This window comes from Polypterus senegalus, chromosome 4 (genome assembly GCF_016835505.1).
Source record: "Polypterus senegalus isolate Bchr_013 chromosome 4, ASM1683550v1, whole genome shotgun sequence".
Lineage (NCBI taxonomy): Eukaryota > Metazoa > Chordata > Cladistia > Polypteriformes > Polypteridae > Polypterus > Polypterus senegalus.
This window is the reverse complement of record NC_053157.1, coordinates 11,547,961-11,573,521: the sequence shown is the minus strand read 5'-3', so window position 1 is coordinate 11,573,521 and position 25,561 is coordinate 11,547,961. Positions and strand designations below refer to the sequence as shown.

General features: G+C 42.5%; 1 protein-coding gene across 3 annotated transcripts in view; it reads left to right on the top strand.

Moving 5' to 3' along the window:
• Nucleotides 1-25,351, top strand: part of sh3d19 (SH3 domain containing 19) — a 223,153-nt gene extending 197,802 nt beyond the window's left edge. For all 3 annotated transcript variants that reach the window (XM_039750249.1, XM_039750250.1, XM_039750248.1), the window contains exons 15-21: nucleotides 25-155; nucleotides 6,536-6,594; nucleotides 7,185-7,396; nucleotides 10,755-10,795; nucleotides 10,915-11,101; nucleotides 13,318-13,406; nucleotides 24,864-25,351. In XM_039750249.1, the coding sequence (XP_039606183.1) occupies nucleotides 25-155; nucleotides 6,536-6,594; nucleotides 7,185-7,396; nucleotides 10,755-10,795; nucleotides 10,915-11,101; nucleotides 13,318-13,406; nucleotides 24,864-24,971 (827 nt within the window). In that variant the 3' untranslated portion in view covers nucleotides 24,972-25,351. The remainder of the gene's footprint in view (nucleotides 1-24; nucleotides 156-6,535; nucleotides 6,595-7,184; nucleotides 7,397-10,754; nucleotides 10,796-10,914; nucleotides 11,102-13,317; nucleotides 13,407-24,863) is intronic.
• The last annotated feature ends 210 nt before the right edge of the window (nucleotides 25,352-25,561 follow it).

The window sequence follows — 25,561 nt, the reverse complement described above, 5'->3', positions numbered from 1 at the left end:
ATCTGTTATTTTGTTCTCCTTCAGAACAACCAGATGACTTAACCCTGAAGACTGGAGACACGGTGTCCATATTGGGGAAAATTGATAATGATTGGTTCAGTGGGACATGTCGGGGTCGAACTGGAATCTTCCCAGTCAGCTTTGTGAGAGTAATTGTGAGTGAGGGTTTCCTTTTTTTCCCACATTATCTTCTTCATTAAGGCCTCATATCGATGACTTCATGCAGGAATTTTTACATATTAATCGAGGCTTAAATTATCCACAGTACCTTAAGCTCCTGCCTCTCAGCTCATTGTAGTGTAATTAAATTGTATGGAACCCTGTAACTTTTGCTTCTATGCCAAACAGAACTTAATAATTTCTTTTTTTATTATTATTTATTTATTTACTTGTTTGAAATTTTATTAATTTTATTGCAATCATTCCATAACCCTAACCCTAATCAATCCATTTTTACAAAAAGTAGGATTAAGAACAAGTCGACCCCCACCCCTGAGAGAGAGAGCATGGCCAACGGGGTAAAACTTAAGGCTTGTAAACGTACCTAAATTGATGAGTTTAATGGGCCAATAGAGATGAATGGAGGAGAAAAAGAAATGCGGAGATAATTGCTTCCTTGGTGCTTTAAAAGCTTATTCTAAAATATTACTGATTAGATCCTGCCAGGTTTTGAAAAAAATTCTGTACAGATCCTCTAACAGAATATTTGATTTTTTCCAATTTCAAATTGTATAACACACCGGTTTCCCACTGACTTAAAAGAGGAGAGTTAGGATTCTTCTAGTTTAGCAAAATAAGTCTGCGGGCCAAAAGTGAAGTGAAGGCAATCACAGTTTGTTTGTCTTTCTCCACTTTAAGCCCCTCTGGAAGAACCACAAACACAGCTGTTAATGGGCTAGGAGGGATTGTGAGTCCAATGGCTGTCTGAAAGGTAATCAAAAATTTTGGTCCAGAATGATGTTAGTTTGGTGCAGGCCCAAAACATGTGACCCAGTGAGGCTGGAACTTGACTGCAGCGTTCGCAGGTTGGCTCTCGCCCTGGAGACATTTTGGAGAGTTTTAGGCGAGACAGATGTGCTCGATATATAATTTTGAGTTGTATAATTGTATGCTTTGCGCATATGGAGCTCGAGTGAATTCTCTTCATTGCTATCTTCCACTCCTTTTCTGATATATTGATTGAGAGATCTTTTTCCCAGTGTCCTCTTGGATCTTTGAAAGGGAGGGACAGTAAAATGATTTTATACATTGCAGAGATGGTGTCTAAGTACTTGAAATTGAGCAATATTTTTTCCAGCATGGACGAGGGTGCAAGATGAGGAAAATCGGGCAGGTTCTGTTTAACAAAGTTCCTAATTTGAAGATAATGAAAGAAATGTGTAGCTGGAAAGTTAAATTTGGAATGCAATTGTTCATAGGATTCAAAGATGTTGTCTATATAAAGATCTCTAAGCAAGTTAATCCCAAATTTTTTCCAGATATTAAAAACTGCATATGTTTGTGAAGGTTGAAAGAGGTGGTTCTCTTGCAGAGGTGCCGCAGATAAAAGATTCTCCATCTTAAAATGCTTTCTACATTGGTTCATGTTCTGAGTGAGTGAAGCACAATTGGGTTATTAGTATATTGCCGATAACGTGTGTTTATTGGAGCACAGAGCAGGGAATATAAAGAAGTACTGCAGGATTTTATTTCTATTGCGGACCAAGCCTGTGTATGTTCATCTGTTTGTGTCCGTGTCCAGGTTTTTATAGCTTGTATGTTTGCTGCCCAGTAATAAAACTGAAAGTTGGGTAGTGCCATGCCACCTTCTGTCTTAGATCTTTGTAGGGTCGCTCTTTGGATACGTGGATGTTTTAAGTTCCAAATAAATGAGGTTATGGTTGAATCAAACTGCTTAAAAATGATTTATTGATGTATATTGGGATGTTTTGAAATAAAAAGAGAAGCTTAGGAAGGATATTCATCTTAACAACGTTAATTCTTCCAGCTAGAGTGAGATGAAGGGTTGACCATCTGTGCAAGTCTTGCTTAATTTTTTCCATGCAGATGGCAAAATTTTGTTGATAAAGAGCTTTAGGTTTACCCCGAGGTATTTAAACTGTTTTGCAATGATAAAAGATAGTGTGTCTAATCTAATATTATATGCTTGAGAATTCACTGGAAAGAGTACACTTTTATTCAGATTGATTCTGAGACCGGAGATCTTTTGAAATTCTGTGAGTGCTGCTAAGACTGCAGGCACAGAATTTTGTGGGTCTGATATATACAGGACCATATCATCTGCATATAGAGAAATTGTCTGTTCCAGTCCTTCTCTTATAATCCCTTTTATCTGATCAGCATTTCAACAGTGAACTGCCAGTGGTTCAATGGCGATTGCAAACTTAATAACTTCTAATGGGAAGGTTGACAGTGATACCTACAAGTAAATGGCCTAAAGACTAGCTTCTGCTAGAAAAAAATGACAATTTCTTAAGAATATAAATAAATGGACCCACAACTTCAGCACATTCACCTTCTCATGTAAAATAACTTCATCAATAAACAAGCAAAAGAAAATAATACAAGCTGGTTATGCAGTTAGCAGGCCTTCTATTCTTCAATCCAAACCCAAACAGCAATGTACTGCACTCTTTAAAAAAAAAACTAAGTAAGAAGATAGAAGGAAAAATATATATAAATACATATATAAAAATAAATACATTTATCATATTATAGTAGTAAAGTGACTGGAATATTTAAAGTTTGTGCAGAAATTGTATCGTTGGAGCTCAGATGAAATGATGACAAAGAAAGAAAACCCTTTACTTACAGCCTTATTGTTTCCAACAAGCAGCATCTAGACCAAGAAACTAAAGATGCACGATTCCTGTTAGCGCTTTAAACTTAGAATATTCCCGGTCTGTTTGAAGAAGCTCATCTTTTTCTTCCTGGACTCTAGCAGAGCAGGCCAACTGCCATTTCTTCCAGGTTTCAGTCAGTCCCCAACCACAATGCTGAACCCCCAGTCCGTCTTCAAATTCGTTCACTAAATTTTAAAACTACCACCTTTATTTTCTTCTTAATCACCTTTTTTCCTATTATTCTTGTTCTTTTACATTCACCCTCAATTCATGAAAAAATGACCCACATACCCTGTCTCTATGCCAGCACATGTCCAACTCACTTTTTTTTTTTTTTTGACACTAGGGGGCTTCGCTCGCCAACACCCCTGCCTGCGCTACACGCCGGAAACTTTGCATCTCTACTGTTCGCATATGTGGATTTCACTTTCACCAAACAACAAAACTTTTAATTCTCGCGGATACTCCACTTCATTGGGAAGAAACACTATGTTTCCCTGATGACAACACAAATTAGTCAATCTACAAGTCTTCGACTTAAAGTTTAAAGCCAGACAATATCTACATACTTCTGTCATATCACCTATGTCCATCATCTAAGGATTATTATTATCTATACTAATAAAAGGCAAAGCCCTCACTCACTGACTCACTCACTCACTCACTCACTCACTCACTCACTCACTCACTCACTCACTCATCACTAATTCTCCAACTTCCCGTGTAGGTAGAAGGCTGAAATTTGGCAGGCTCATTCCTTACAGCTTCCTTACAAAAGTTGGGCAGGTTTAATTTCGAAATTCTACGCGTAACGGTCATAACTGGCAGGTATTTTTCTACATATACTGTAATGGAGTTGGGGGCGGAGTTTCGTGTGACATCATCACGCCTCCCACGTAATCACGTGAACTGACTGTCAAATCAGTACATAGAAAACCAGGAAGACCTCCAAAAAGCGCTGAAGAAAACATGCATTATACAATTGAGAAGGCAGCGAAACAATAAGAAGCGAGCGAGTGACATATACAACCATATTCATGAGTGCTGCTACTTCAGAAAGAAAGCATGGTGTAAACCTAAAGTTTAAATTAAGTTCATAGACAGGCTACCGCTGGCGTTTCACATGCCCACGGGTAATGCGGGATACAAGTTTAATGAGAGGACGCAGGATATAAACGAGAGTTTTGATCACTTTGTAATTAAGTTAAAATTGCAGGTGAAGGGCTGTGCTTATGCAAATTCCGAGAGACTGTGTTTGTGGGAGGATTGACAGTTGAGGCGGGTGGGGGAGTCACGTCATCATCTCCCCTCCCATTCACCTCATTTCGCTCTGAGCTGAGCTCAGCGCTACGCACGCAGTGTTACGGAAGCAACTTTGTGACGCTGCCACCAAATACTCACAGAAAAATCCACAAGTTAATACACACGCTGTCTCTACATTTTCTCCACACTGAATCCTCCAGGCACTACTTACAAAAGGTTACATTGACAATCGTGTTACGTTAGTTTTAAAATGTTTCCTTTTCTTAGCACAAGCACAGCTGAGAAGCTGCAATGCATGTGCTCCATAACGTGTTAAAAAATCACGTATTTAATCACACTTTACATTACAAGCAAAGGGTAACTTCTGTCAATGCATGATTTCCTGGTACACCGATTACTTTGATCAGCGCTTCCCGATTCATTTTACCCTCGCACCACCTTGGTTTGAGAAGAAGTATGAAAATATATGAGGTTAACACAGAAAAACAGATCACCAATTGAATCTTTATGAATAATCGATTTGCCATAAATAATTGTTTTGGTAAAGCCATACTCAGTGTAATCCTCCTTCCATTTTATACTTTTTCCGCCACTAGCCATGATTAAATAAACGGTAAAAAAGTAAGAGCGAAGCGAGGGTGACTTATTCAGGCCGGCAGGCGACAGCTCAATAGCTCGAATTTGGACATAAGTAGGTTCTATTTAGTCACCAGAAATATCTTTGGTAGGAATGGAAGTTGAATTTAGTCTTTAAATTTCTATGGTAAAGAAAAAGTTATGCAATGATGACTACATTTAACTATATAAAGTCAGAAGTTGTATATATAAAGTAATTCGCGAATATATAAAGTCAAAACTTGAATATATAAAGTCAGCGTCGGAATACAGGCTATAAAGTCACCGCTGGAATATATAAAGTCCAAACATGAGTATATAAAGACGGCGTTGGAATATTTCAGAATATATAAAGTAAGCGCTGGAATCTATAAAGTCAAATCTTCAATATATAAAGTCAGCGCTGGAATATCCATCCATTTCCCAACCCGTTGAATCCGACCACAAGGTCACGGGGGTCTGCTGGAGCCAATCCCAGCCAATACTGGGCGCAAGGCAGGAACCAAAAACAGTGTTTTTTTAATTTATTTTTCTGAATACGTTTTTGTTAACTTAGTTCAGTTCAGAGTTGTTTCAATCAATATATTTTGACTTTCACATTATGTATTCAGGAGTGAGTTTATATACTCCGATGCTGACTTTATATAATCAGGAATGACTTTATAAATTCCGAAGCTGACTTTATATATTCAAGTTTTGACCTTATATATTCAGACGCCGACTATATATATTCACAAAATCAACTTATTTGCCTGTTTGGCACCCCATAGTATATGTGTGTGTGTATATATGTACACATGTATGTGTGTATACACTCTATATATATATATATATATATATATATATATATATATATATATATATATATATATAGATATATATATATATATATATATATATAGATATATATAGATATATATATATATATATATAGATATGTGCCAGCAACACTCATGACAATGACAAAACAATTACATTGTCAATCATGTTACGTTATTATTAAAATGTTTCCTTTTCTTTTTACTTCTCGCTGCCAAGCGTGGGTATTTTGCTATATATATATATATATATATATATATATATATATATAGATATATAGATATGACAACAACACTCATATCAAAGACAAAACAATTACATTAACAATCATGTTACGTTATTTTTTCCTTTTCTTTTTCATAACTTCTTTAACACACTACTTCTCCGTTGCGAAGCGCGGGTATTCTGCTAGTCCTTACTAATTCCTACCATTAATTTTCCTGTGATCTACATTAAGCTTACTGGCCTATAGTTGCTTGGATCTGCCTGGTCACTCTTTTTATATAATGGGATGATATTTGCCATTTCGCAGACCTTCGGAATCTCTCCAATGTGCAGTGACTTCCTAAAAATATGCGTCAAGGGTTTATATTTGTACTCGCTAACCTCCTTAAGAACTCGAGGGTAAATATTATCTGGCCCTGGTGATTTGTTTGATTTCAGCCTACTTAATCTCAGCGGCTCTTCTTCCTCTACAATTTCCAAATCACTCAGTACGTCCTTAGTAGTCCCTTTTTACCACTGGGAGGGTTAACTACTTCCTCATACGTGAAGACCTCATAAAAATGCAAGTTTAGAACATCTGCTATTTCCCTGTCTCCATTTTTTAATTCCTTTTTACTATTCCTGATGCACTTTGCCTCCTGCTTGAGTGTTCTTTTACGACTACATCAATACATGTGAACAATTAACATTGATTGCTTTAAAGAATGTAGTAAATATGCTCAATAAGATAAAATGAAAATTGTAATAATAATGATTATTTTTAATAACAGGCTGATAATCCCGGAACGGCAAAGAGAAAAAGCTTCAGCTCCTCTTCAGCCTTCATCAGGTAGGAGACGAGCTGTTCTCTCAATAAGACGAGAAGTTTTCATTACATTTTGCATGTGACACATGCTGCCCGTCATGATTTATTGTGATTGGTTGAAGATTAAGATTATGTTGGAAATACTTTGAAAATGTAAGACAGCATGCAGACATAAAGAAGAAACATGATGAGTAGTGTAAATGTACTGACCACCATAATAATAAAAAATAATAATTCATTACATTTATATAGCGCTTTTTTATCAGTTACTCAAAGCACTCAGCAATTGCAGGTTAAGGGCCTTGCTGAAGGGCAGAGTCCCTTTTTGGCATTTATGGGATTCGAACCGGCAACCTTCCAACTGCCAGTGCAGATCTCTAGCCTCAGAGCCACCATTAGTATGGCGCACCTTCAAACATCCCACCTGATCCCTTAGCCAGATGTCAACTTTTGTCTTTAATGAATCCGCTCGGCTTCATCCCTTATCACTTGAGCACGCTTAGCATGGACTTTCAGTTTAATTTTATTTCTACTCATACGTGTGAGAGATGTCTTTTCTGCAATACTCATTCAGAAATGACTTTTTTTAAAGCATTTTTTTTTTTACATTTCAGCGGTCCAAGATGCAAGGCTCGTTTTGATTTTGAAGGTGAACAGGCGGACGAGTTGACTCTCGCAGAAGGCGACGTCATCAAGCTGCATGAGTACGTGGACGAGGAATGGGCCAAAGGAGAGCTGCGAGGCCAAATCGGGATCTTCCCACTGAACTATGTGGAAATTATTGAGGATCTGCCTTCATCTTCACAGAGCAAAAGCACCAGTTCAGGTACTCGGAGTGTTAGATTGTCCAGGTTTACCTCATAATCACCAATTAACGTAAGTAGGTCAGCATGAAGTTTGTTAACCAAAATTTCTACTCAACGCCTTAATGATAATGCAGGTGGGCTACATGAATGGTGTGTTTTACAACCAGAACAAAAAAAATGCGTACAAATGGTAGCTTCACAAACCCCAATCCTTTCGCACCGCTCCATCAGTGTCACATTGACAGCCTCATGTAAATCAAATTGTTTTTATTTCTGTAGTTATATTCTTGAATAAAAGCACACGTGTTTGATAGTTGGACTAAAGTCTTCACACATTTTACACTTCACGTCATCATTAGTATAACATGGAAAAAGTTTCTGCTTTAGGTATGTGTTCAGCATTTCTCACATTTCCTTTCATCCAACACTTACCCAGACCTTTGTAGACACAGAACACACATGAAATGCATGTATTCCAAATAACGATATACTGAATTATTTAGCCTATACAACTTCAGGCACCTCACCTCACATGCAGATAAGGAGCCTTGGCTTGAGCTGGGAGAACGTTTTGCCAGAGTTGAGCTCTGTCAAGATGGGGGATTGGACAGCAGGCTGCTTGCTGCTTGTGCTGATCGACACATTTAAAAAACTAAAGACGCTGATGGTAGAGCTGTGAAGGGATTTAAAGTGGGCCCGGATTACAAGTTTTTTCGTAGGCTTCAGGAATTCTAGTGTTAAGGACTCTTAAGAAATAAGATTCTCTGGTCTGATAAAACCAAGGTTAGCATCATGTCTGGAGATAGGTACTGCTCATCAGTACACTTCCTATGGTCAAGCGTGGTGGTGGCGGCGGCAAAATCTTGCTGTGAGGTTGTTTTTCAGCGACAGAGAATGTGTGGACGAAGGTTCGAGACAACAGCAGGCAGACACCGATTCAAACAAGCAGAATTCTTTTTATTCTTTCCTTTCTTGGTGAGTAGAGAGACTGCGTTAGCTAACAGTTTTCTAAATCACAGCCCACCCCTCCCTTTTTACAGTAAGCTTTTATATCCTTTTTATCACGTACACCCTTCCCACAAAGCTTATCTTATAGTTGCAGCTTTACAAGTAGCCCTCCCTCACTGGTGGAGTAACTTCTTCCTTGTTAATTAAGACAGGGTGCTTTTTCCTAAGGGCTGACACACCCTTCATCCACCTCTTCCCGCTTAGCTTGCGACTATTCTCTACGCCCAGGCTCTAACCTTTAGCTTTCCTACATCACATACCTTAACAATCTTAATGCATTCATATGGTTAACACAAAGAACTCTTATACTTGCAGATATATACATTTTCTTAGCATCAGCTGGTTTACATAACATATTTTCCATCCACCCAAACGCGCCCAGATAGTAATCGTCAAGGCGTTTTAGACCTGGGGCAGCAGTAGCTCAGTCGGTAGAGCGGGTGGTCCAGCAATCGGAGGGTCGCAGGTTCGATCCTGGCTCCCAGCATGAGAATGCAGCTGTTGTGTCCTTGGGCAAGACACTTAACCTACCTTGCCTGCTGGTGGTGGTCGGAAGGATTGGTGGCGCCAGTGTTCGGCAGCCTCACTTCTGTCAGTGTGCCCCAGGGCAGCTGTGGCTACATAGTAGCTTATCATCACCAGCGTATGAATGTGTGTGTGTGTGAATGGGTGAATGACTGTTGTGTTGTAAAGCGCCTAGGGGGGTTCTTGAACTCTAGTTAGGCGCTATATCAAATACAGGCCATTTACCATTTACCATTTGTTTATCTAAGTACCAAATGTTACATTGCACTTAGGTGTAGTCTCAAGATCTTCTTCCTCTTTTGTGGACGAGGTCAAAAGGCCCTCAGCCCTTTGTTCAACTATTATTTAAGATATTGATTCAAATTTTTATTATTCCACAACTGGAAGACTAGACAGGGTCAAGGAAGATCTGAATGGAGTAAAGAACAGAGATGTCCTTAATGAAATCCTGTCCAAAAACACACTGGACCTCAGGCTCTCATGACGGTTCACCTTCCAACAGGACAGTAACCCTAAACACAAAGCAGAGACAACTCTATGAACAAATCGTGAGTTGCCGGGGCTCGAATCTAATTGAACATTTCTGAAAACGGCTCTCCACCGATGATCTCCATCCAACCTGATAGATCTTGAGAGGCTCTGCCGAGAAAAATGGCAGAAAATCCCCAAAAATCCAGAAGTGCGAAGCATTCCACAATCAAACCCAAGAAAGCTCTGGGCTAGAATCGCTGCCAAAGGGGCTTCAACGAAGTCCTTGTGTGTCAATGACATATTTCAGTTTTTTATTTTTAATAACTTTGCAAACATGTCTAAAATCCTGTTTTCGCTTTGTCATTCTGGAGTACTGAGTGTTGCTTGAAGGGAAAAGCCAAGCTTTTCTTGCCTGAAGAAGGGGCCTGAGCTGCCTCAAAAGCTTGCATATTGTAATCTTTTTAGTTAGCCAATAAAAGGGGTCATTTTGCTTGACTTTTCTCTGCATTCATGATGGCTAATTCACGGTACAAAACCCTAGAACTGCTTGAAGGGAAAAAAAAAACGAATTGAAATGATCTGAGCACAAGGCTGCAGAATAATAAAATGTCAAATAACATAACAAAAGGGGTCCGAACACTTTCTGAAGATGCTGTAGGAGAGCAGTAATGAAATAAGATGCGGACCTGAGTGGGCTACTCTGTGCTGGTGATATTTGTAAGTGAGGTCCTTTATAATAAAATGTGTGAATTAAAATTTCTAGAAAGTATTGTTCTTTCTTTTTTTTATTGTCTAACTACAAGACCACCACCACCACCATCCATCCATCCATTATCCAACCCGCTATATCCTAACTACAGGGTCACAGGGGTCTGCTGGAGCCAATCCCAGCCAACACAGGGTGCAAGGCAGGAAACAAACCCCGAGCAGGGCGCCAGCCCACCACAGCACACACTAGGGACAAGTTAGGATCGCCAGTGCATCTAACCTGCATGTCTTTGGACTGTGGGAGGAAACCCACGCAGACACGGGAAGAACATGCAGACTCCAGCGAACCCGGGTCTCCTAACTGCGAGGCAGTAGCGCTACCCGCTGCGCCACCGTGCCGCTCAAGACCACCACCAATTATGTAAAAACACTTCACCCCGTCTGCCCCCATCTGTCGCTTGACTTTGCATTTTGTTATAACGAAGCCCCCTCTTTTGTACAGTTGCTGGTCTTTGTGGCATTTTTGAGGTCTGTGATCAGCTGCAGAGAGACCCTCAGGTTCAGGTCCCAAGCTATTCTGATGGGCAATAGGGGGGGAAAACAGCATAGGGTTGAGCTGAGTCGAATGACCCCCTTGATGTGCTTCTCTTTCTTTTTGTGTTGTAGGTGTCTTTGTGCTACCGAAGTCAAAGCAAGAATCCATCAAAGTACGTGTGAGCCATTCTGAGCACTTTGTCACTTCTGTTGGATCCAAAATGGCAAATGGCTTCTTTGTGTCTCTTTGTTTTTTTTGTCATTGTGGGTTTATTTTTATGTTGATTTCCAGAAAGAACAACTGGACCAGCAATGGTGTGTTGCAGTTTATGACTTCATAGGCCAGTCTGACGAGGACCTCACCTTCTACAAGGGCGACTGCATCCAGATCATAGAGCACATTGACTCGGAATGGCTTCGAGGGAGACTCGGTGGCAAGGAGGGCATCTTCCCAGCAGTGTTTGTGGAGTACACTAAAGGTGCGGCTCATACTTGTTGACGCAGCCCGATCGCTTCCACCTTTCAATTTCTGTGTTCATTTCACACACCTCTCTTTCTTCCTTTTTTGGTCGATTTATTAGACTCTGGAATTGTCCTCGGCTGACAATTCCTAATAACAGTTCTTGACCCAATAACACCAAACGAGTTTAGCCCAATCAGACTAATAATCCAATGAGGTCTGAGACCTTACAACTGAAAGGGTGCCCCGACTTTTACAAATCCCAAATCAATCCACTCATTTTCACGACCCGTATTGCAGGCCTCCCAAGAAAAGAAGAGCCTGCTGTGCCCCTTCTTCTCCAGTTCTCCTGTATTGCTAGGCCAGTCTAGCCTGTCATTGACGTAGGCCACCAAGACCTTGTAGCAAGGCACCACATCCACGGCCGCTTCCCCAGATTAAAAACCAGGCACAGAGGCTCTTTGGTGAGGCAAACCTCAATAAGGAGTTTTTTTGGTTTTGCTGATTTTGAGCTGCAGACGATTCTCAAAGTTCTCCTGCTGTCTCATCTCCCTTATCGACACACCCTATAAATGCAGAATCATCTGAGGATTTCTGCAAATGACATGAACTGGTGTTACGTCTGTAGTTGGAGGTGTGGAGGTTGAGGAGACAGGCCTGCTCCTTGTGGTTCTCCAGTGTTGCTCACGCAGTCCTTGAGTCTCACAGACTGCAGTCTCCCTGACAGACAGGCCATTATCCAGGACACTATCTACTTGTATATCCCTGAATTGATGCCTTAACCGGGAAGGCTCGATGGTACTGAAGGGCACGGGAGAAGTCAAACAACAGAATCTTCAGAGGTTCTGCCAGCCTTGTGGAGCAGACAGATAAATGCATCAGAAATTGAATTTCCTAACAGGGCTTTAAAGCAACAAACCAAACGAACAGAATGTTGGCACACGCCATCCAAGATATAACATAACATCTGCAAACTGCTTAATCCAGTTCAGGGTCACAAGGGGGGGGACAAAGTGCCAGCCTATAATAGGGCCCACTCACTCTCACATTCACACAAGGCCAATTTGTAATTGAACGTTAACCTAACCAATGCAGTTTTGAGGATGTTGGAATAAAAATGGAAGGATAAGGAGGGGGGGCGGCACGGTGGCGCAGTGGTAGCGCTGCTGCCTCGCAGTTAGGAGACCTGCGGTTCACTTCCCGGGTCCTCCCGGCGTGGAGTTGGCATGTTCTCCCCGTGTCTGCGTGGGTTTCCTCCCACAGTCCAAAGACATGCAGGTTAGGTGGATTGGCGATTCTAAATTGGCCCGGGTGTGTGTGTCCTGCAGTGGGTTGGCACCCTGCCCAGGATTGGTTCCTGCCTTGTGCCCTGTGTTGGCTGGGATTGGCTCCAGCAGACCCCCGTGACCCTGTGTTCGGATTCAGCGGGTTGGAAAATGGATGGATGGATAAGGAGGGTCACTGCAATGAATCCGATTCACTCAGGTTAGTTTCCTGGGTGGCAAGTGCCAAGAGCCTGAGAGAGAGTTAACAGTCAGATCGACCAGCCCCATTAGCGGTGGTTATGAATCTTGCTGCCCACATTTGCTCACCAATTGGGTGACTTCCTCAGTGAATTCCTGAGCAGACACAGACCAGTGAAGGGTTGTGTGAGGAAGGGGAACTTACCCCCTAAACATTGGACACAAGTCAAGAAGTAACCCTGGCCAAGGAGTGTGCCCACACACACACACACACACCCATGATGAGCTCATTTAAGTTGGTCAGTTTGCCCTTTGGAAGCCCAGAAATGCCAACATAAACACAGAGAGAACGGGCAGACTGGTGACCACACTAAAAATCAAACCCAGCCCCTGGCAGTTGTGAGACCCTGACACAAACCGCTGGCTAACCTCCTCTGAACACAGTAAATGCCCTTCTCGAATCTCAGATTTGGCCTTTTTCATTAAGATAAAAACAGGGGACTCTGCCGTTTTGCTCATTAATTTGTATGACGTGACGAGGCCCACAAATTCCTGCTCTCTGATCTCATTTATCCAAAGTCGTGTTACGCCTTTAAGCTTTATTGTGGTTGGCTGCCAAATGTGTTTTTCAGTCTCCAAGATACACAAAATAAAATTGCAGCTTTTTTTTATTTGAAAGGAGTATCCGCCGTGTCACCCAGCCAGCCCAGGCCTCTGTTTATTTCAGCGGAGTCTGCACTCTTTTTGATTTGAGTGTCGTGTCTTACTGCAGGACCAGATGGCGGTGAGAGTGGAAAGCCCAGACGTGCCAAAGCGCTCTTTGACTTCATGGCGGAGGACGACGAGGAGCTCTCTTTCAGGGTAAGAAATGGGCATCAGCTGCAATGCACTCTGGGGTAAATGACACAAGTTTGAGCCAAATGCAGGGAAATCTGATTGCAGATAACGGAAAACGATTTGAACTTGGAATAAATCACAGTGTGTGGAGTCAAGGAGGAGGTGAAGTGCATCAGGAGTTGTAAAGGGGAATTAAAAAATACAGAAAGTGAAATAACAGGCGCTCTGAGGTCTTCACATGTGAGGAAGTTAATAACCTCTCAGCGGTAAAAGGAGACCACTAAGGAGGTACTGAAGGATTTGGAAATTGTAGAGGGAGAAGAGCTGCTGAAATCAAACAAATACAATACAATACCATTTATTTTTTGTATCGCCCAAAATCACACAAGAAGTGCCGCAATGGGCTTTAACAGGCCCTGCCTCTTGACAGCCCCCCAGCCTTGACTCTCTGAGAAGACAAGGAAACCCTTGTAGGGAAAAAATGGAAGAAACCTCGAGAAAGGCATTTCAAAGAGAGACCCCTTTCCAGGTAGGATGGGCGTGCAGTGGGTGCCAAAAAGAAGGAGCTCAATACAACACAATACACAGAACACAAGTAATCCTCAATACAATATAAAAATTTTAGAAGTACAGAGTAGAATTTAACAGTAGATGATATCCCATAATATGATTTGGTTTTGTTTAGAGTCCTGGAGACCTCGGCCATCAAGCTGCCTCCCCCATTTGGCCATTCCACAGCTGAAATAGCGCTAATCTGATAAAAGGACCCCTCTTTCCCATGATTCCTGCGATCCTTAATCAGGGATGACTTTGCCTTAGGCAGGCAAAACAACTTGGCAGGTGGGCCGTGGCACCAAGTGCCACATTTGAGTACCGAGAACAGAAACAGAATAGATGAGGAGGGTTAGTAACAAATTATAACTCTCATGTTACTGTATGTTTTAGTGCTAATGACTAACAACAGAGATGCAGTCTGCACAGTTAATCAGCAGCTCTAGTCAGGGTGTGCTAAACTGAAGTAGTGAGTCTTCAGCCGGGACTTACAATCACCAGGACCAGATAATATTTACACTCGAGCTCATAAGGAGGTTAGCGAGTACAGATATAAACCCTTGACGTATATTTTTAGGAAGTCACAGGATACGATCACAGGGGTGCATTTGAGATTATTTATCAGGACATTCAGAAAGCATTTGATCAGTTGCCACATGAGAGGGTGGGCATCAAACTAAATGAAGTGGCAGTTCAGGGTGTGGTGTGTAGGTGGGTGTAGAATTGGCTCAGACACAGGAAGCAGAGGGTGATAGTGTGAGGAACCTCATCAGAATTGGGTGATGTTAAGAGTGGTGACCATCAGGGTGCAGTGCTGGGGCCTCTTCTATTTTTAATGTATATAAATGATTTAGATAGGAATATAAGGAACAAGCTGATTAAGTTAGCAGATGATACCAAGATAGGTGGATTAGCAGATAATTTGGAATCCATTGAATCATCACAGAAGACAGGTTGGGCAGATTTGTGGACGATGAAATTTAATGTCAGTAAATGTAAAGAATTACACGTAGGAAGAAAAAATGCGAGGTTTGAATACACAATGGGCGGTCGGAAAATCGAGAGTCCACCTTATGAGGAGGATTTAGGAGTCGTAGTGGACTCCAAGCAATCGACTGCCAGACAGTTAAGAAGGCTAACAGAATGTCAGGTTATATAGCGCCTTGATGTGTGGAGTCACAGGAGGTTCTGCTCAAGCTTTATAACACACTGGTGAGGCCTCATCTGGAGTCCTGTGTGCAGTTTGGGTCTCCAGGCTACAAAAAGGACAGAGCAGCACCAGAGAAGGTCCAGAGAAGAGCGACTAGGCTGATTCAGGGCTACAGGGGTATGAGTTTTGAAGAAAGATTAAAAGAGCTGAGCCTTTACAGTTTAAACAAAAGGAGATTAAGAGGAGACCTGAGTGAAGGGTTTAACATTATGAACGGAATTAGTGCAGTGGATCGAGACGTTGACTTTGAAAAGAGTTCAACAAGAGGAAATTTCACACACCCATTAGGAAGTTTTTCTTCACAAAACAGACCTTGGAGTAAGTGACCAAGTAGTTTGGTAGACAGCAAGACTTTAGGGACCTTCAGAACTCGACTTGATGTTATTTTGTAAAGAATTCAGTGGATAGGACTGGCAAGTTTTGTTATACCCAACAACAAACTGGTCAATCCATCCATGATATCTAATTCTGCTGGGTTGAGCGCCAGTTCTCCTTTACTCTTACATAGAATAACAGAGTCCAGAAAATGAGTGAAAGGAGTGATTAGCGAAAGTTCATGAACACAGAGGTGGATGGAGATCTCGAAAGTAAACTGAGCTTTGTTGGCCTTCACCACCACCATCCTGTCCTACTACTCCACTTTCTGGATCTCGATGCCTTGCGGAGGTCCAGTTTACACAAGTTGGAATCGCAGGGGATGTCGCATTACACAACTCGCACATCACAAATGTTGAATAAAACTGTTTTTACAAAATTGATTTTGCAATTAAATTCAATGTTTTGCTTTATCCGAGATCGGGTTGCAGGGGCAGCAGCAAGAGCAGAGATGCCCAGACTTCCCTCTCCCCGGCCACTTCTTCCAGCTCTTCCGGGAGAATCCCAAGGCATTCCCAGGCCAGCCGGGACACATAGTCCCTCCAGCGAGTCCTGGGTCTTCCCCGGGGCCTCCTCCCAGTTGGACGTGCCCGGAACATCTCACCAGGAAGGCGTCCAGGAGGCATCCTGATCAGATGCCCGAGCCACCTCATCTGACTCCTCTCGATGCGGAGGAGCAGCGGCTCTACTCTGAGCCCCTCCTGGATAACTGAGCTTCTCACCTTATCTTTAAGGGAAAGCCCAGACACCCTGCGGAGGAAACTCGTTTCAGCTGCTTGTATTCGCGATCTCGTTCTTTCGGTCACTACCCATAGCTCATGACCATAGGTGAGGGTAGGAACGAAGATCGACTGGTAAATTGAGAGCTTTGCCTTACGGCTCAGCTCCTTTTTCACTCCGACAGACCGATGCAGAGCCCGCATCACTGTGGATGCCGCACCGATCCGCCTGTCAATCTCACACTCCATTCTTCCCTCACTCATGAACAAGACCCCGAGATACTTGAACTCCTCCACTTGGGGCAGGATCTCTCCCCCAACCCTGAGTGGGCACTCCACCCTTTTCTGGCTGAGGACCATGGTCTCAGATTCTCATCCCAGCCGCTTCACACTCAGCTACGAACCGATCCAGAGAGAGCTGAAGATCACGTCCTGATGAAGCAAACAGGACAACATCATCTGCAAAAAGCAGTGACCCAATCCTGAGTCCACCAAACCGGACCCCTTCAACACCCTGACTGCACTTAGAAATTCTGTCCATAAAAGTTATGAACAGAATCGGTGATGAAGGGCAGCCCTGGCGGAGTCCAACTCTCACTGGAAACGGGCTCGACTTACTGCCAGCAATGCGGACCAAGCTCTGACACCGGTTGTACAGGGACCGAACAGCTCTTATCAGGGGGTCCGGTACCCCATACTCCCCCCACAGGGTTCCCCGAGGGACACGGTCAAACGCCTTTTCCAAGTCCACAAAACACATGTAGACTGGATGAGCAAACTCCCATGCACCCTACAGGACCCTGCTAAGGGTGTAGAGCTGGTCCACTGTTCCGCGACCAGGCGAAATTTATGCCATTATTGGAAGAAAAACGATGTTTATTTCCTGTCTGGATGCATTTATGTGCATTAATTCTGCATGTGTCTGTCATTTGGTATTTAAATAAAAATCTCGGGGTTTGGGAATCGCCAGACTATTTCCTGTGACGTGTAGATATTTTGTTGAGTTATCAGTCGTGGGTTTGATTTGTTCTGGTAGACCGATTCCCATTTTACTGGTTATGATGGCAGTCTTACCAATCATAATCCTAAAGATACATCAGAGTCCGAAAAGAAACTCAAAACTCCATGGCACTTGGAGGGAGCAAACCCTCATTCACGGCAATCAAGTAATCCGTAAAAGGTGGTCGATAGGTAATGGTGGCGGGAAAAGGGAGGATGATGGGACCTTTGGGTGTGTCTTCATACGTGGTAAAAATGCAGCAGGCCACAATTTTTATAAAGGAAAAAGCAGCATAAATGGATTTGACTTTACTGGTGTGCGTTACGCAGATGCAGAAAAAAACACAGGTAGATTTGGATTGATGAACGAGTCTTTAGGGAGCAATATCTTTATTTTCTATCTATTATAATAAAAAAAATCTTGGGTCGAGACGTGATCATCTCGGAGAGACATTTTGAAGTCCCCACGTCATGCCCTACTTACAAACAATGTCTCAGAGACACTTTAACAAGGAAGTGAGACAAAAGGACAGCTGCTCTACAGGCTTTTAAATGATCGACGCGCAGCACGACAAGCAGAACAAGCCAGCAGCTGATCCAACCGCATCTCCTTAGTGTGCGTTTAGCCAACACAACGCGAGCGGCAGAGACGCAAAGTGGCTAGCGAGAAGCGCTCCGGGGAATGGCGAGCAAAGCCCCCTAGTTTAGCTAAAAAACAACTTTCAAACCCCTAAAAACTCTTGTGTTTCTCAATTGCAGAATCACTATTGAATGAAATTTTTGTCAGTTTATGCAAGGAAACATCCCTTTGGCGCTCGTCACCACTCATGACTTCACAGCACAAAAAGTATTGCAGTATCGACACATTTTGTCAGCCACTCACCGTGGAACATCTCTTTTTTTTTTTTCCTCTCCTATCTGTCGTGGTGAGACAGACGAGACGTCACATACACATTTGTACTGCGTCACAGTTCTCTGTGACGTCTGCTTTCCTTTGTTTCTTGTTATTCATTATCTTGTAGATTTGATATTCTTCTCTGTTCTTCTTTTTCTTGCAGATGTCATTGAGCACTTCTCTGTTTCTGGTTGGTTGGTAATTGTCTGTCAGCTCTCACACACACACACACACACACACAAGCCCACCTCTACAACAGAATCAAACCTGTTTGAGTGCTATGAGTCAGTCACTAGGGGTCTATGACTTATGACTAGGGTCATCACTGTCTGTGACTTGTAGTGTTGATCCCAAAGACTAAACTCCACCACCTGGGGTCAGAAGAGAGCAAGCTAATCTTCTCTTGACCACAGGTTCATAATGTCGTTATTGTCATATGTACAGAATACAGCAAAATTCCCCCTTGCGTGTCCAAATTAACATGCAGCACGTCCCCACTCTCCGGTGCCATCGTTAGAGAGCAGAACTGCCTTACCTCAGAGCTTCTCTCTTCCTTTCCACAAATCATCTCTTTTCCTTACCTTTGAAACATCTGTCTTCTGAACTTGGATACAAGGCACTGCGTCTGCATCACTAGATTCTGTCCACAGCACAAAGCAAAAACCTAACGGCGCACCAGCAGAACACAGGGACGTGCCTTTGTGTAATTTAATTTATCGTATCTCAGTGGAAGCTCCGTCATTAAAGCGTAATATTGTTAGTCAGGACAGTGTTAACTGAGTCATGACTGTACTTGGAAACTTTTTTCTTTTGTACTTCAAATTGTGTCTCTTCCATACCTCGAAACCCCTATACTCTGAAACTGTTGTCTTTTATACTTCAAAATGTGTTTTCTGTACTTTGAATCTTCAGTCTTATTTACCTTGAAACTTCTGTCTTCCATACTTCAAAACTTCAATATGATGAAACTTTCAACTTGTATACTTCAAAACTTTTCTTCTATATTTAAAAAAACATCTAGTTTCTCTCTTCTATACTTCAAATCATCCATCTTCTTTACCATTAAACTTTGTTCTTCTTACTTCGAAACTTTGTTGTTCTTACTTCGAAACTTTGTTCTTCCCTACCTCGAAACTTTGTTCTTCCTTACCACGAAACTTTCTTCTTCCTTACCAAAAAACTTTGTTCTTCTTACTTCGAAACTTCTATACAGATAGTCGTCAACTTATGACCTATGTGTCTTATAACCATTCGACTTACAACCACTACCGTGTCTCGCAGGCAAACGACAGTTTTCACCACTCTTGCTCCGTATGCTGTGACTCATTCATCTCAATCTCAGTTTATGACCCACAGCGGTTTCGACTACGTTCAGTTACAATTAAAAGGCAATTGATCTCGACAGCAACATGAAGGTGATCGAGCAGTATGAGGGAGGAAAGAAAGCGAATGCAATCACGAGTGACTTTAAGTAATCCCATTGTAACCGGAGTTCACTGCACTCTGAATCCAGTTAACCTCCAAAGCTTCTTCTGCATTGCGACTCATGATGGGCCGCTCGCTTCAAGCAAACTGACAAAATCCTTTATCTATTAATGCTTATTGTTAACTGGCTGAAATGTTAAAACAGAAAACATACGAGAGCTCAAACTCTGCCGCTACAATTCCTCGTCTCAGAGTCAACACAATGAACGCCGGGAGAGACTCACACTGATGGTGTAACATAACACAGACAAACAAAGGATCTGTGAAGCAGTTAAACGTTCGGCACCCATGCAAACGACAGTAATAACGGAACAAAATCATAAAGTAAAAAAAAAATTTACACAAAAAAAACGAGAAATCTACACAATGTAAGATTGATGATAAAAAAAAAGGATATAAAACAACCAATATGATTAAAAGGACACAATTACAGTCAGGTTTGAATACATACAGCGCTCCATCTTATGTCCAGATTGCCTAACGACACGCCCGTCAGAACCAAATGTGGTCGTAAGTCGGCGATTACCTGTATTTTGAAACTTCTGTCTTCTGTACTTTGAATGTTCTGTCTTCCTTACCCAAAAACGTCTCTACTTAGAAATGATCTTCTGTACTTCAAACCTTTACTTCAACACACATCTGTTAAGTTTACATATAACTGTCTGCCTTCCAATCCTCGAAACTTCTATACTTTAAAACTTGTCTAATGCACTTGAAATTTTCTGTCTTATCCGAATAACTCCCTAAGCTTAAAGTTAGAATTCTACTAGACCACATGACATTTGTCAGTGTGCTGCCATGATCACGGCTAACCCAGGCTTATACTTGACGCGATGCGACGTGTGCTCCAGCGGACGCTACTCGTACACAAGCGTTGTACTGTTTATACTTGCGCACGTACTTTCCGTAAAAGTGGAAGAATCTAGCAGGTGGCAGTGCGAGATCTCATCACGGTGAGAACAGGCAACGTGACTCCCTGCGAGACAGCAGTGCTACGGCGCCACCCCATATGTGTCATTATTAACAGTATTCATTCTTAAGTTAACGACTTACTGTAAAATGTCACATACATATTTTTAATGCGTTTCATCGTGAAAGTGATATCAAGTATAAAACTAAGGATTCTAAATGTGCAGAGAGTTGGAATATCATAAATGTAACACGTTTTGTGTGCTGTCAAGCAATTAACAACTGGGTCGGTTTTAAGATGACGGTCTGCTTTAATGATAAAGTAAACTACGAGGTTAAAGTGGACATTTTGAGATTAAAGATGAAATTTCCACTTTAATCACAAAACGCACCTTTTCACCATACCCTTAACTTTTTTTTCTCTGTGGCTCAAGTACGCCGCCGTACGTTCTGATGATGTTGTGAAGGTGCAAAAACAAAAGAGGGGGCGGGGGTTGGGGTGGCAAAGATGGCACTTGACATTTAAAATGTATCGCGTCATTACGATGGGGAATACGCAATGCTTGAATATACAGTAAATGCATTTGTATGTCGGCATTTTGCTTCGCCACACCGAACCATTCATCAAACATCAAAGCGCGCACATCGATCGCGGAGGATCCGCAAAGCGGCTTTCTGTCACATGTAGACAGTAAACAGAGACTCTGAAGTCAGATTCCGACTTTTATCACACTGCGCCCTCCGACTTTTTGCTGGGACTGCAACTCGCACACGTGTCACGTTAATTTCTGAGGACCTGCTCACAGGACGTGTCAAATGAACGCTTGGGAACGCGCAGCAGCCATGATGTGTGCGCATACGCGTTCTGAGCGTGAAGTATAAATGAGCCCTTAATAATAATAATAATTCTTTGCATTTATATAGCACCTTTCTCACTACTCCAAGTGCTCAGCAATTGCAGGTTAAGGGCCTTCCTTGCTCAAGGGCCCAACTCCATCTCCAGGCAGAGGAGCAGCTTCAGTGACAGACTTTTGTCACCGTCCTGCTCCACTGACAGACTGAGGAGATCATTCCTTCTCCACACTATGCGACTCTTCAATTCCACCCGGGGGAGTAAATGCGAACATTAATTTTTATTTTAATTCTTTTCATTTTTAATACTATTTAATTTAATATTGTTTCTTTGTATCAGTATACTGCTGCTGGATTATGTGAATTTCCCCTTGGGATTAATAAAGTATCTATCTATCTATCTATCTATCTATCAGAGCAGAGTCCCTATTGGCATTTACGGGATTCGAACCGGCAACCTTCCGATTGCCAGCGCAGATCCCTACCTCAGAGCCACCACTCCGTATAAGGTGAGAGGAGCAGAGGGACAGGGGGCACGGGCCTTGGGTGCGTAAACCGTTCCCCACTCTGAAAGTCACACGCAGAGAGGGAGACGAGACGAGAAGCGTCTTTGCTGAATCCCTCCGTCCATCTTCATCCAATGTGACTTGAGGCCGTAAGGCTGATGAAGATCACACGCTTTCTGAGAGCCGCACTCCTCGCTGGACCTCTGCAGTGAGGTTGTGGAAATCTTTAGACGGAGGTGTAATTGTCGTGTTTTTTTATTTTTTTTTTTTTTTGTCTTCATCTTGGCCACCTTCAGCCTGGCTTGGTTGTTTTGGTTTTTTTTTTATTATTATTTTGTTGGCCCCTGACAGCACTTTTGAACGTCTACCAAGCTATCATTTGCAGAGACCCCTTCTGGCCTCTCTCTCTATTCTGTCACTTACTTCAGAAACACAATTTATTGACCACATAGTGCAGCAGTCTCATAAAAGCGACGTCATACCGGACAGCGGGGTCACCAGCTTGCCGCGTAGGACTGACAAGTATGTTCCAGAACATCTGTGCGTGTTTGCTGCTCGTTTCCACCCAATGTCCTCAAACGCCCATTTCGCTCTTCAGACTTGCACTTTGGTGTCTCGTTTTCTTCTCCTTTGTCACCCTCTGCTGGCAGCAGGGGAGCAGACCTCCACTCAAGTGGTCTGTCAGCCTGACGTCGCAGGGACTTCGTTTATAACCTTTTCATAATGACAGCCAGGTGTTGGCATGTCACACTTCATGGTGCGTGGAGAGAAAGAGAACAGTGGGGGCTTTTAGAAAGAAACACATCCATAACATCACTAAGGTCAGCTTTGCAATGGGCAGAGCCCATCCTGGCAGCCCCCGGGCACAAGGCTGGAAACAGCCTGGACAAGGTAAGCTCCATTTGGGCCAGTTTGGATTGGCCTGTTAACCAAATCTGCACATCTTTGGAGGGGTGTGAGGGCAACCAAAAAAAAAAAAGTCACCTGGCATTGCAAAAATCCAGAAACATTAAGCTCTGTGTCAGTATTGTCACCTAAAAATCCCCCGTCACACTACGCAGTTTTGGCAAATTGGGGGCTCCATGACCACCTCATGGGTGGTATGATTGGTCTGCTTCTCACCAGGTTTGATTTTGACTTAAGTTATATGGGGGGACTTGTGTGAGGGAGGGCAGACAGCCAATGAACACACGTGCAGCCAAGGAAAGAAGGTACGATAGATCTGAGCTCCCACCCGATTACATTGAACTGCTTTTGCAGAACACGCCAGTCATGCTACAGGACACGACCAGTCATTTGCGTCTTTCTCAACTGTCCCCCTTCAGGGCCTACCTCATGCATTGCATTGTGGGTGGGTTATCTGACTGTGCACTAATGCCAACTGTTGAGTGGGTGAGTCTTGTCAGTGGGCCTGTCATGTAGTAATCCCGGAGCTCCAGCCATATGTAGCTGGACCACAACAACATGAACGAGGCTCGTCTCCCTGATGTCTTCTCGTGTTTGTTACACCAAACCAGGACAAAAAGGCAGGGATTGCTGTTGAACTCGCCAGACCTAGAAAGCCATCATATGGTTACGTGTGTAGCCCAGCAGCACATTATTGGATATCAGACTGTAACGAGCTTGTGATATTTTGTAAATTTGAAAACTGTGTGCTGAGAAGTCACCATGGAGTCTTTTAATTTATCATCCCCTGCAATTCCTAATCGTGTAATCCGACATCCTCAAGGCAACGAGATCCTGCAACTGCATATTCATCTAGTTTGACATCCCCTCGGACTACAAAGAGTTGTGTAATGTGCTGCTGGATTAATGTGGTTAAGTGGGGTACGAGGGTTTGGGGTGGCAAGTGTGGGCTTGAACCTCCTAAAATGCCAACCGTTTTACAAGAACATAATCACCTAAGGTGCCTTCTGTTTCTAACAGCCAGTGCAGGACCCTCCATTCAGGCACTGTATGACAGACAGATGTATTTACAGAATTAATAATACAGCAGCACTATACAATTGACAGATAAATGTAAAAGGCACTCACTATATAATAGATGGAATATGATTTGACAGATAAAGGCACTATAAAAGGCATTATGGACAGACAGATGGATGAACGTAAGGCACTATATGACAGATGTAAAAAGCTCCTCAGATAAATGGATGTAAACGGAAGTCTGACAGAAATACAGGGGGTCCTCGGGTTACAACGTTTCGAGTTTAAACGCTCACTCCCATAAAAACTTGAAAAAATTGAGACATGAGAAGCAATAAAGGTAAGGATTTTTTGTACATATTTTTTGTTACTAGTGTACAGTACAGTATATTTTTTTCTCAGGCTTAGATTTTGTGTTTTTATGTTCTAGATTATGATTTTGCAAATGTGTTAAGACTTAGACTAGAGTGTGTTTCAACTTACACCACTTGTGCGGGTTACATCACTGTTGTAGGAACAGAACTGTGTCGTAACCCGAGGACCCCCCTGTAGTGCTTTTTACATCTTAGGTCTCTAGAAGATAAACAGAAGTTAAAGATGCTACAGTTGATATAAAAGGCCTAATACTACAGCTGTAAGACACTAAAACAGATGGGACTTAAAAGGCACTATACAGGGTGGTCCAGATCGAATAATGCAGATCCAGATCGTCTGGATGACTTTGATTTATGTGGGGACGATTCCAGTTCAGTGCAAAGACCATTCTTCCTGTCGTCAGTTCGCACACTTCTCGATGGTCTGGGATTTTTCAGTTGATTTTCTATGTAATAAACTTAAGTTATACCGTAATTAAAATTGCATAAGTAGATCTGGACCACCCTATACAATAGATAGTTGTAAAACACTATATGATAGATAGACATTATTATTATAGGTAAATGAATGTAAAAAGCTCCACTTTTGTCTTTTTCTGAAAGCTCGTTAAATAGAACAAATAAACCAAGTGACGTGCTGGCGCAGCTTACCATTTCGTTGTTTTCTCATCTTCCCCAGGCTGGTGACATCATTGCTGCAGTGGAGGCCGTGGATGGCGAGTGGTTCTCAGGCCAGCTGCATGGTAAAACTGGTTTGTTTCCAAAGAACTACGTTACTTTGCTATAAAGACTGGCAGTGACCCCCCGACATCCTGCACAAGAGGACTTGACAGGATGGAGTGGCGGCCAAAACACACACGAGCTGTGCAATAATTTCCCTTTGCTGCTTACCCTGACCGTGCCTTGAGTGAATTGCTGACAAAGTGCCTTACAAAACCAAAGTCTTGATGAAAGCTGGTCTTCACAATGCCTTTCGACTTCACCCCACCCCTTGCTGAGTTAGGACAGTATTTCAGAAACTGCTTGGCACTTGTAAATACCCAACTCAACACTAAAGCAAAATGAAAAGTGTGCAAATGAGTATCTGGCTGTATTTTTAAGTGGTTGTTGTACTTCACATTTTTATGTCATTTTTTTAACTCAATAAAGGATATGTCAAGATGTAAAGCCTTGTTATGTGCTACGAAAACAAGTCAACAACCTGGGGCTGCCCCTTCTGCCAACAAGTGTTCATTTCGCTGCTGGTTATGCCAGTCCTAAAAATGTCTTTGGGTGGAGAGAGGGAATGGACAGAATCAAGTTTGAGAGGGCAGCGACATGAAGGTAGGCCAACTTAACCAGCAATGTTATTTGCCAGTCCTCGGCCCACTTCAACTG